This window comes from Ovis canadensis, chromosome 2 (genome assembly GCF_042477335.2).
Source record: "Ovis canadensis isolate MfBH-ARS-UI-01 breed Bighorn chromosome 2, ARS-UI_OviCan_v2, whole genome shotgun sequence".
NCBI lineage: Eukaryota > Metazoa > Chordata > Mammalia > Artiodactyla > Bovidae > Ovis > Ovis canadensis.
Genome location: NC_091246.1, coordinates 215,433,067 through 215,445,660, shown reverse-complemented (window position 1 = coordinate 215,445,660; position 12,594 = coordinate 215,433,067). Strand labels below are relative to the sequence as shown.

Below are 12,594 nucleotides of genomic sequence, written 5' to 3'. Positions count from 1 at the left end.
AACGAGTATATTCCTAGACATTTCGATTTTTTTATTTTAAAGTCAATTTGAAGGTATTTATGCTTTCTAGTATATATAAAGATTGAATTTTAAGCACTGGGTAAGGAAAGGAGTATTCAAAATAGAATCTTAGGTGAATAGCTTTGTGCTCTGCACCTTAATGTCTCTTCTGTAAAGTGGGAAACATACTTTATGATGTTCATTTAGAATTTTAGTCAATAAAGAACTAAAATTTTTAAGATTTATTCTATATTTTTTTCTTAGCCTCTGGTGTACAAGATGAAACTGAAAATTACAAGTTCCAAAATTCCAGAAGTAGTAAAACTGCTATAAAATTCAGGAGACTCAGGCTTAGCATAGACACAGCAAACAAAACCCTGTTTGCAACTAGAAAAATGTTAGAACTGATTTTCAGTCAGTTCCTTGCCAACATAATAAAAATCAAAATCTAAAAAGTAGATAAATTCACAGTCATTATCAGTTTATGAGAGGTTAGCCACCAAGGTCCTATAACCTGCACACCTTGATACATTTACAATAAAAGGCTGTATATACTAGCTTAACACATTAAGCAATATAGATTAGTGCTGTTGATTTAAATACAATGATTTCATGGCCTATGTGCTAAAAATGATTTTAGTGTACCACAGAAATTGTGCAGTTTTAGAGAAAAAAGCACATTTATGTACCTTTATAGCAGCTTGCAAAGGTGTTGCTAATTGCCTGGTTTTATCTACTTGTAAGTAGTTAAGGAAGACAGAGCTTACCTAGTTGTTTTGTTTGTTCGTTTTTTGGTAAAGATACAAAGGTGTATGTTGAGCATGTGAAATGTGGCTAGTGTGACTGGAGAACTTTATTTGATTTTTAATAAAGTTAAATTTCAATAGCCATGTATGGCTAGTGTCCTCCATATTGGACAGCATTGCTGTTCTCATTTGGCCTGGCCTCAAGGATCTAGGTATCTCAGAGAGTGAGGTAGTGTTAGGGTTCTTTCCGCCCAGCCCCAAGGCTGAACCTACATATAGAGAAAGTGAAGTCACTCAGTCGTGTCCGACTCTTTGCGACCCCATAGGCTGTGGCCCACCAGGCTTCTCCATCCATGGAATTTTCCAGGCATGAGTACTGGAGTGGGCTGCCATTTCCTTCTCCAGGGGGTCTTCCCGACCCAGGGATTGAACCCAGGTCCCCTGCGTTGCTGGCAGACGCTTTACCATCTGAGCCACCAGGGAATCTCCTAAACCTACACATAGGCAATCCTCAAAGCCTCGGGGAGTGTGAACACTAAAACCTTTTTGCAAGCTGACTGGAAAAGTTGTCCAGAGTCATCTTCAGGCATTACGTCATCCAAACGTAGGAAGCCTAGCGCAGCAACCTCAAAGCCTCGGGGAGTGTGAACACTAAAACCTTTTTGCAAGCTGACTGGAAAAGTTGTCCAGAGTCATCTTCAGGCATTACGTCATCCAAACGTAGGAAGCCTAGCGCAGCAACATTCAGAAGAAGGGCCATTCTTCCTCTCTGCTTCCCCTTTGCACCTTTGAGCTGATCAAACCATCAGTGCTTTCAAAGTTTGTGAAAAGACTCATGCAATTATGACTTTCAGACTGATTATGATAAAGGTTGAGTCACAGAATTCCTAGTCTCTTTTGCTTACTATTTTAGGTCAGTATCAACAGAGATTTGCCAGGGCAGTCTTTTCACACCTGCTATAAAAGGCTTCTCTGTGTGAGTAAAAGCTCTTGACTTTAATTCCGCTCATCAGGAGTCCCACGCTGCTCTGTGTAAGTTTTAACACAAAGTAGAGATGTGTACTCTTAACAGTAGAACTTCTGGGTGTTGTCCATGATTGGGCATGACTGCCATGGAAGAGATGTCAAGATGAGGATGTAACTGGGCAGATTCGTATGTGTAGAATACAATGAACCATATGCCAATGTTGTTCTCTTTATTTTCTTTCAGGAAATCAAAGATGGTCGTGACTTTGCTTTGACAAACACTTCCTGTTGTCTTGACAGTGGTCTCCCTGAAGAGTATTCTCAAAGGAATATTTGTCTCCCAGTATCTCTGTTGATGACTGTTATCATCTAGAAAATGCTTTTCATGTTCAGGAAATCAGCCACCCTTGTGCTTGACCTGTTCCGGGCAGCTGAATGAAAGTTCCTTCCAGTTGCTTCCAGAACTCTGTTGCCCAAAACTCTTCTCCTCTTTGGGTGAATGTTCATGAAGCCCTTTCCTGAACCAGTGTAGGAGGCTTTGGCCCCTTGGAGCCTATGACATGGAAGCTTTGGAAGTGGATGATATTAGCCCAGCCTTGGAAGTGACCGAGGATTTCTTTAATACTTTTGACAATAAGCTCGAAAAGGCTGTGCAGCAAGCGGAGGTTTATGGGATCCAAGAAGTCCCTGAACTGGTGGGGCGGGAGGTCCTCAGTAACATAGACAATGGTGCTATCAGAAATGTCACCTCCTTGGGCCAGGGGGGCATGATCTGGGACCATTGTAAGACCAGACTCTTAGACACCAAAGTTCCAAATGTCTTCCCTGCCAAAGAACAGTTTATGGTCCAGAAGGGGACGACCCCAGATAATCTGTCCTGGATGGAACAAAAGGAAGCATCCACCTTTAATTTTTTCAACATCTGTCAGCGTCGGAGAGACAGGCCTCGTTCTGTGAATGACTTATTGGATGAGACCTCTACTTTTAAGCCTGGGCATGCTCGATCAAGGTCAGATATTACCCAGGTGGACTGGAGGGTGGTCCTCAAAACCGTGCCTCTGCAGCAAGAAGTGTCTCTTCAGGGTCCTCACTTCACCAGGCCTTCTTTTCTGTTGTCCTCATCAAACAAGGTAGAAGATGCTCAAGGAAACACAGGTATGTCTTTATAGCTGCCTGCTATTGAACAGTGGTTGATTTTGCTTTGTCTCTCTTGCATCTGCCTCATGAAAGTCTGCCTCTCCACTGTCCATGTCTGTCTTTGCCTACTTAAGCCCCTTCTTCCATTTACTTCCACACTTACCTTATCTGAAGTCTCCAGTCTTATTATTGTTCTAGGAGGTACTGAGTGAAAGGATAACTGTGGTTAATTCTCTTTCCTAATCTTGTTTGTTAGAATCAGAATATTCCCGTAATTAAGGCAGTACTTTCCTTTGACATTGCATGATACCACTTATTCACATCAATAGATGTTTATCAGGTCATAAGCATCAGTCTTGTGCTATGAAGGCTTGTATGAAGCCACAGTCCCTGCCCTAAAGAACTTCTCTTTAGGCTGAGGGGATCAGACACTCCCAGAGACTCAGGAAGACACCCAGTGGTGAGAGAAAGGAGATACTCAACTGAACCACCTGGAAGGGAACTTTTGTTTTACTTTATATTGTTGGGATTTTTTTTTTAAAGAGCGAGTGACACTGATTGTAAGAAGATAGAGGGAGGGGAGGACGCTTTGGGCTGGACTTGTCAGAAAAGGGTAGTGAGACATCGTGGAACTTGAGCTGGACCTTGAAGGACACTATGTTGCAGAAAGAGAGTGGCAGCGGGAGGACTCTCGGTCAGGATTATGGTGTGGACAGAGGGACAGACAGAGGAGAGCAGGCTGACCCTCAAGGAGACCAAAGGATCTCATGATGATCGTGGGAGGAACAGTGTGAAAAGGTTGCTTAGGACCTCATGGTTTAGGCCCCAAGTTCCTTTTCCTCTTGTTTTCTATGCATACACGCGTGCCCATGGATACGTGCTCGTGTACATATGAACATGTGAACTTGCTCTTCTGTGAGACACAACAAGCCATCTCTCTCTTTCTCTCAGCATTTTTCCTGATGATAATCTCATTTATACAGGCTTTATACATGTATACAGTAAACATTTATTACTAATGATTCTTCAACTACCTTGCATAACCTCTTTATTTAGATGCATGCATGCTAAGTGGCTTCAGTCGTGTCCTACTCTTTGTGACCCCATGGGCTGTAGCCCTCCAGACTCCCCGGTCCATGGGATTCTCCAGGCAAGAATATTGGAGCCGGTTGCCCTGCCCTCCTCCAGGGGATCTTCCTGACCCAGGGATGAAACCCACATCTCTTATGTGTCCTGCATTACTATGGGTTCTTTACCGCTAGCACCACCTTGGAAGCCCTAGTTTAGATGGCTTCTGCTCAGTTAACTGGGGAGACTTCTTTTGGCACTTTGCTTCTGTTTTAGCGTTACATGTATTTATTTATTTAAGAATGAGAGTTTTGCCTTGAGCTCGTGTACAAGTGGCTTCCCAGGTGGCTCAGTGGTAAAGAATCCGCCTTCCAATGCAGAAGATGTGGGTTCTGTCCCTGGGTCAGGAAGATCCCCTGGAGGAGGAAATGGCAACCCACGTCAGTATTCTTGCCTGGAAAATTCCATGGATGGAAGAGCCTCGAGAGCTGTAGTCTATGGGGTATCACAAAAGAGTTGGACATGACTGAGCGACTGAGCGACATGACTGAGTTGGACATGACTTACCCATGCTGTGTAAACAATTGTACTCATTGATTAGTAAGCAAGCTCAGTTCTTATTTAGTTTCTTGAAGTACACGTAGATTTTTTTAAAAATCACTAACGCCCTGTAACCATTCTAAATCCCTGGCATAACCCAAGTTAGGACGTCGTATCTACAGTTTTATTTTTCCTATCTTGTCTAGATTGTAAATGCAAAAACTGGCCTTCCTCACATTCTCTAAAGGAACCTAAAGAGAAGACCTTCCTTAGCTGCTCCCTTGAGGATATGAGGGACCATGATCTTTACTTTTTAATTCTCAATTTTAAAAAATTTGGGTATTGTGTTGAAATATAAGAACTGAATTACCATTCAGTTTGAAAAGCAAACTGTAACAAATGGCCTTTGCAGGTATTGATGTTATATCACGTGGCCAGCTTTTGGGTATCCATAGAATACACATTCTATCAGGAATTAATAAAGTTGGGAAATGACCTGCCAGGTTTCTGACGTCTTTTCTGTCTGGCACGCTGTGGAGAACAGGAGATATAAATCTTGTTTGTGTTGCTCACTCAGTTGAGGGCAGGGGTAAGCAGGGCCCACTGGCCACCCATTCTTGCGCTGGTGGGGAGGGTGTGTGGAGAAGAGTTAGATTGGTGACTGGTCATTCTTGGGCTGGTGGGGAGGGTGTGTGGGGAAGAGTTAGATTGGTGACCGGTCACCCACTCTGTCAGCTGTAATTCTCACTGCATTTGGGAGTTGGGGGGGGGTGGTGGTGTCAGCATCCAGGTACATCCTTGTCAAAATCAGCCAACATCTTTGAGTGAACTTCGCTTTAAAATCTTTGAAAGCAGCCATCCAGGCTGCAGCAGTTGTTCCTCCTGAAGCAGTATGGCCAAAGCCGAGGAAGGTACTGTGGTGTCTTGGCCAGAGCTGGAGCTGCGGACCCAGGAGGTTTGGGATGAGGCCAGGCCTCATTCTTGAGTCTCAGACTTACACATCCCACTGCCTGGGGCATCTCTGCTGGAGTGTCCCACAGGCGCTTGGAAGTTCAGGGTCCAGAAAAGAGCCCATCCTCCTCACATCCTCCAGTTCAGCTGTAAAAGCTAACAGGGTAATGAGAGGTTGAGGGCTCCTCAGAAGAAATAAACTTTAGCGCGGGGGGTTTCCATTGATGAGGGCAACCTGGTTTTGTGTCCAGCCCTTACCTCTGTGTCTCTCCCTTACTTGTGAGCTGTATTACTTTGTAGTCTTCTCCAGTTGATTTTTTACTCTTTTCTGGATCCTTCTCTGAGCTCATCTGAGTAGCTTAGAGACTTTCCAGTAGTGGGTTTCTCCTCAGCTGCCCCTTCCTCCTTTTTTGCCCACCCCCATCCCTTCCCTTTCCTTCCTAACAGTACGCCTTAGGGTCTTTTTTATTAGGTAGGGCCTCTGTGTCTTTCACCTCATTTGGCAGTGACTAACTGGGCTTTTCGGAGAAGACAATGGCACCCCACTCTAGTACTCTTCTTGCCTGGAAAATCCCATGGGCAGAGGAGCCTGGTAGGCTGCAGTCCATGGGGTTGCTAAGATTCGGATACGACTGAGCAACTTGACTTTCACTTTTCACTTTCATGCATTGGAGAAGGAAATGGCAACCCGCTCTAGTGTTCTTGCCTGGAGAATCCCAGGGACGGGGGAGCCTGGTGGGCTGCTGTCTGTGGGATCGCACAGAGTCAGACACGACTGAAGTGACTTAGCAGCAGCAGCAGCAGCAACTGGGCTTTTGAGCCTTACCGAGGATAAACATTGCTCTGGGTATAAAGCAACTCAGATTTTGGCATATTGAGGGCAGTGCGCAGCTGAGGTATAGTAAGAGCTATTTGGCTAATGGGCAAGCCTGTCTGAAGAAGGCCTTCTGGTCTGACAAAGTAGCAAGCGTATTAAAAAAATGACTCCAGGTCTAGACTGTTAAGAGTTTCCTTCCTTGTTTCAGTATTTACTTGATGTGTAACATAGGGCAAGTTTCTTAACCTCTCTGAGCCTTTATTTTTTTGGCCATAAAGCATGGGATAATTGTAGTATTTACGTCAGTATCTTGTGAGCATTAAAGGGGTTAAAAGATCTAAAGTGCTTCTCATAACCATGTTTGGCACGTAGTAAACACTTAAGTCTTTCCTAGTGGCTCAGACAGTAAAGAATCTGCCTCCAATGCAGGAGACCTGAGTTTAATCCCCGGGTCTGAAAGATCCGCTGGAGAAGGTTAACGGTAACCCACTACAGTATTCTTGCCTGGGAAATCCCATGGACAGAGGAGCCTGGTGGGCTACAGTCCGTGGGGTCACAAAGAGTCAGACACGAGAGAGCAACTAACACTTTCACTTTCAAACACTTAATAAATGTCTTAAACATTTAGTAATATTATTAGTATTATAACTGAATTTGAAACTCATCCATGAGAATCAAAGTGACCCTGCCAGTCACTCCTGGTTTCTCCTGGCATAGTCAGTTTCATAAAATGACCTCACAATAAATATTTCTTCAATTGGCCTTCCTGCACTGTACTTTCTCACAGCGAGTCACTGGTTCGTTAATGAGAAATAGACCATCCCTTGTCTCACACTGACTTGTCATCAACAGTTTACTGTCTTCCACACCAGAGTTTATGGTCACTGAGGAAGGGATTGTTTCCTGTGCATGGTTTTATCCTCAGTACCTAATATAGGGCTCTGAACATAATACGTGCTCAGAACAAATATTTGCATGTGAGATTAACATAATTCTGATAGAAATAAAGCTGATAAGTTAAGAACAACTTCTCAACTTCTCAACTTCTTTAGCGGGTTTATGCCTTTCTAGAAAAACGACCGCTCCACCCTCTTTTCTGAGAGCCTTGCCTGGTCATCTCATAGCATCTCATACCTTGCATGTCTTTTCTGTGAAGTTCTTTAGCAGCAGTGAAAAATGAAGATTTGCTTTCATCTCAAAGGCTGCCATGTAGTCTCCTTGTGATAAGAGAGAATCAGACAGATATGGCTTATAAAATAGCCCCTCATGTCGGAAGAATGGTGTCCTGGCCGTGGAGGAGTCTCTGGATACCATCTCGGACTCCAGGGTCACACAGTCACAGCTACGGTTGCCCTTTGTAGAGGGACCTTCTGACTGCTGTCGGGGGAGCACAGAGCCTGGGGAGGTAATTGTGGTTTGCCCCTTGCTCTTCCTGTAGTTGGCAGTCCTGCGAGGTAATTTTTTGTATCACTCTTCAGCTTTTGCCTGTTTGCTCATAATGTTTCTTTATAGAAGACTATTGCTTTGGGTTTGAAGACCACTTCTTTGCTAGGTTTTTGGTATAGATGAGAACAATATACATCAAACATATCAATAGCCTCCTTGTTACCGTCAAAGCCAACATTTAAGCACCTGGTGTGTTATCCTCAGGGCAAGTAAGAGAGCCCGGGTGGAGAGAGAAGGGAAAAAATAATAATAATACTTACTTTGTTCACTGACTATTTTAAGTGCTTTGCAGATAGTCACTTATTTAATTCATTTTTATTGACTCCATTTTAAGGATGAGGAAACTGAGGCACAGAGAGCTTTAGTAATGTGCTTACAGTCCCCCTACTAGTAACAAGTGGATCCTCAACTTGAACCTGGCACTCCATCTTCAGAGTCCATGCTCTAAACCGTGAAGCTAGACCTGAACCCCTACTTCGGAAGCCAGTAGGTCTGTCTCCAGAACCCTCCACTCTGGAAGCTGTGTTGGCAATCAGTCCCTGTTGGGGTCAAGGGTAGGAAGTGGTATGGAAGAAACAGACCTGGATAATGTTCATCAACTAAAATTAATCCCTTCGGGAATCACTGGTTAGGAAAAACCGAGACGCACCGAAGCAGTCTAGCTAAGCAAGGTTTGTTTCCTGCTCTAACACATTTACTACATGGACAGTTGCAGAGCTGGCCACGGCCCTTTAGGGGACCAGTGGGTCTGCAGAAGGAAGACTGCAGCTTTGCTCGTCACAACCTTGAATGTTAGCCGTGCAGAAAAGCATAAGGAAACCGAACCCCTGGTTTGTGACCATGGAAAGAGGGCTTCAGAGTTCTGCCCCATCTCCGCTGCCTTTCTCAGTCTTACTCAGTTCAGTTCAGTCGCTCAGTCGTGTCTGACTCTTTGTGCTCAGAAGCCTGTAAATGCATTCTCGAGATTCCATTGCCTCAGGCAGAGGCAAACCTAAGATAGACTGTGCTAAGTGCTGAGTGAACAAAGGGTCCTACCAGTGGGTCCTACAAGGTGGGTGGAGTATAGCTTGAATCCAACCTAGTTAAGACTGTCTGCGTTATCTGAGGAAGGAATTATCGTGTCCAAAGGGTGAGGTCATAAACTGATGGGAAGGAATAGATCTAGGGAGATAGCAGCAGTTCTTTTTTATCCCCCAGCTTTATCGAAGTATAATTGACAAAATTATAAGATATTTTAGGTGTCTGTCATGATCAGATACATGTATACACTACAGAAGCATGATCCATCCGTTTGACACACCCATCACCTTACAACACAGGCAGTTACTCCTGAAGAACCTCAGGGTCGGTGAACGTGAAAGTGCTAGTCGTTCAGTGGAGTCCAACTCTTTGGGACCCCATGGACTGTGCCTGCCAAGGCCCTCTGTCCATGGGGTTTCCCGGGCAAGAATACTGGAGGGGGTAGCCATTCCCTTCTCCAGGGGATCTTCCCAAGCCAGGGATTGAACCCAGGTCTTCTGCACTGCAGGCACATTCTTTACCACTGAGCTACCTCAGAGTAGGCGGTGGAGACCAAAGCTTCCCCAGGGCCAGCTCCTCTCCTCCTGCCATCCCAGGGTCTGCGTTGCCCGGGGCAGCTGTAGCAAGGTGAGACTGGGAGCCAGTCCTGAGTAGAGGCCCTGCCTCCACCACCAGCATGGCTCCTGTGTAGTCCTAGCACTACAGTAACCTTCATTCTGTACAGACATGCTCCCAACTAGTGTCTGCTTTAACCTGTTACCCCTTTGCACCACTATCATCCTATTTTGTTTACTGAGTAAATGGTACAGCTGTAGGCAGCAGGGAATTTTCCATGGGATAGAGAAGATGAGGATGTAATACTGTAGGATTACAATCCAAATATAAAAATGTATTAAGGTAAGAACATGAAAAGTCCCTATAGGAACATGTGGACACTAGAATGTTATCAATATGAAAATTAGGTGTACACACACACACACTTAGTGCTCTAAATATATACACGTAGTAGAAGAAGGGGAGACTTTATGGAAAGAACACTCACTTAGGGCCTGCAAGCATTTTATCCCACCTCTGTTCCTAACTTGCCACATAAGTTTGGAAAAATCACTTGTCTGTTGCCTTTGGTTTATAAACCTAGTAAAGCAGGTTAAATTGTCTTTATAATCTTTTCCAACTCTAAAATGATTCTAAGATGTAGTTGAACTGACCTCGACTCATGGTTGTGTGGGAGCTAATTACTGTAGTCAGATCAGTGATGGAAAGTCGCGGTGAAAATATAGGCATGGTTGTAATTATTTTACACAGAAGGATTTCTGTGTGCCTTGTAACTCTACTTCTGGACGAACTGCTGTTGCAGTTTTTAAAATAAAAAAGTTTAAAAGAAATCCTTGGCCTTAGCTGTGGAGCTCTGAAACCCGAATCTGACTGGTGCTTCCCTCCTAGCTGTGTTCACGTTTTCATCTGCTTGGCAAGCATAGTGGTCAGCTGGGCTTTTGTTTCCTTCAGTCTCACTCTCTGGTGACCTAGTACCATTCCTCTGCCTGTGTTTCTTGAGCTGAGATCTTCAGGAAAAGATCTCAACAGAGATTTTATGTAGGGCTGGAAAATCATGGCAGGATGGTTTCTTTATCCTGAGCTCTGTGTTGCTCCATTTCAATTCCCTTTTCCCCCATCTTTCACTTGAGAAAAAAAAAAAGGCCAAATTTGGGACATACACTAAATTGACTGCTTTTTCAGTTATGATATTTCTCAAAAGCCTTGGAACCAATAGAAGTGGGAATATTCCTGTGGGCTTAGAACAAGTGAAGTCACCAGGACATGGGCTCTTGCTGACTCTGATTCACCCTTCAGCACCATTAGTCAGTGCAAAGAAGTTGCTAAAATAGGTCACAGAAAGTTGATTTTATATGGTTGTATAGTTTCCATTGGTTATATTTTTCGGAAACCTAACATGCCTCATCGCCAACTGGCATCCTAATTCCTAATAAATCTATATGGGAACTCTGAAAATGAAGTGTCTTTGACTTTTTTTGCGGCTGTTCTGTTAATGCATTTTATCTTTCTTGGCTAAGGAGGACTATAGTTACTAATTTTACAAATGTCTAGAGTTACCTTCTTAAAACACAGATTTTTTTATGCTACTCTGTTCTTAAAAATGAATCCTGGTTCCCCATTCTTTACAAAAATCAAGTGTAAATTTTCTGAAGCATCCAGGTAATCTTTCTAAGTTTATCACCTGCACCTTTCTTCTCCACCTACTGATAAAGATCCCTGGTGTTATTTGCTCAGTCATATCCGACTCTTTGCGACCCCAAAGACTATAGCCTGCCAGGCTCCTCTGTCCATGGGATTCTCCAGGCAAGAATACTGGAGTGGGTTGCCATTTCCATCTCCAGGGGATCTTCCCAACCCAGAGATCAAACCTGGGTCTCCTGCATTGCAGGCGGATTCTTTACCATCTGAGCCACCAGGAAAGCCCCTTCTTCCCCCATCTCGGCGCTAATTTTGAATCTGTCATGTGTGTTCAACCAGCTTAGCCTTTGCTTATGATGTCTTTTCACCCAGAAGACCTTCCCAGCCTTCTTCACTTTTCACAATCCTCCATTATCTTTCAAGGATCAGTTCAAATGCCACATCCTCTCTGAGACCTTTCCATCTTTTTCTATTTTTTTAAATTAAAGTATAGATGACTTACAATATTGCATTAACTTCTGGTGTACAATGTAGTGATACACTGTTTTTATATACTGTACTCTATATAAAGTTATTATAAAATATTGCCATATTTCCTGTACTGTGCATTATATTGTTTGTAACTTATTTATTTTATATCTGCTAGTTCATACCTCTCTTCACCTATCTTTCTCCTTTCCTGACCTCTTTCCCCTCTAATAACAACTAGTTTGTTCTCTGTCTGTGTATTTTTAATTACAATTATGTTTTTTCTTTTATTTCCTGTTTCCACAGCACATTTTATTCTGCCATGCATTATAGGTAATTGCTTGACCATTCACTTTTCACACTAGGTTGGCAGTTCTTTGACGCAGTGAATTGTAGACAACTTTCTATCGTATCAGGTATGAGCCTATGAGGCTGTTTGGCTGAATTCTATGTGTTGGTACTTGGAAAATCAGGATACACAGGTTTTTTGTTTGTTTGTTTCCAGAATGAAAATGACCTGCTCTCTCTTTCAGTTTTCCTTACCTAAAGCTTGAGTCAAGTTGAATAAAGTTTGTTATTATTAATACTGTCAGTAAGAGCTATCATTTAGTGAGTTAACTTTATGCCCAGACCTGTGCTAAGAAGTATTCATCTGTTATCTTATTTAATATTAATAATAATTTAATATGTTAGATAATATTGTCCTGATTTTACAAAGGAGAAAGTGGAGGCTTAGAAAAGGCAATCTCACTAGGCCATCAGGCTATAAGTGGAGAAGCTCCAGGCCCACTCTGGCGGCTACACGTAACCACGCTATAAAACTGCCTCTCAAGTCTGAGGAAGCGTAGGACTCATTCCCTCCACCGCAAATAAAACACAGTGTGATCTAGATTGAAAATCTGGAGGTTGGCATTCCATCCTCATTTGCACACTTTGTGGTGTACCCTTGGCCAAGTCATTTTGTTTCCTGGAACCTCATTCCAAATCTGTTAAATCAGTTAAAATGTTTTTAGAAGCAAGTAATAGAATACTCAACTCAGTAGCAGTGGCATAAATAGTGAGGCCATTTATCATTTTATTTTTTTATCTAACAGATAGCTATTGGACATAGTGCGTAGCAAACACTGTAGACAGTAAATACTTAAGGACACCTACCTCTGGTGGCCCCAGAGTCATCAAAGATCCAGGTACTTTTCATCTTTTTTCTTTGCTGTCCTCAGTATAGGTGGTGGTGTCTCCTCT

At 43.2% G+C, this 12,594-nt stretch overlaps 1 protein-coding gene across 4 annotated transcripts in view; it reads left to right on the top strand.

Annotated features, from left to right (window-relative positions):
- Positions 1-12,594, top strand: part of PLEKHM3 (pleckstrin homology domain containing M3) — a 208,537-nt gene that overhangs the window by 25,439 nt on the left and 170,504 nt on the right. For all 4 annotated transcript variants that reach the window (XM_069578165.1, XM_069578166.1, XM_069578162.1 and 1 more), the window contains one exon: positions 1,957-2,867. In XM_069578165.1, coding sequence (XP_069434266.1) covers positions 2,273-2,867 — 595 coding nt within the window. In that variant the 5' untranslated portion in view covers positions 1,957-2,272. The remainder of the gene's footprint in view (positions 1-1,956; positions 2,868-12,594) is intronic.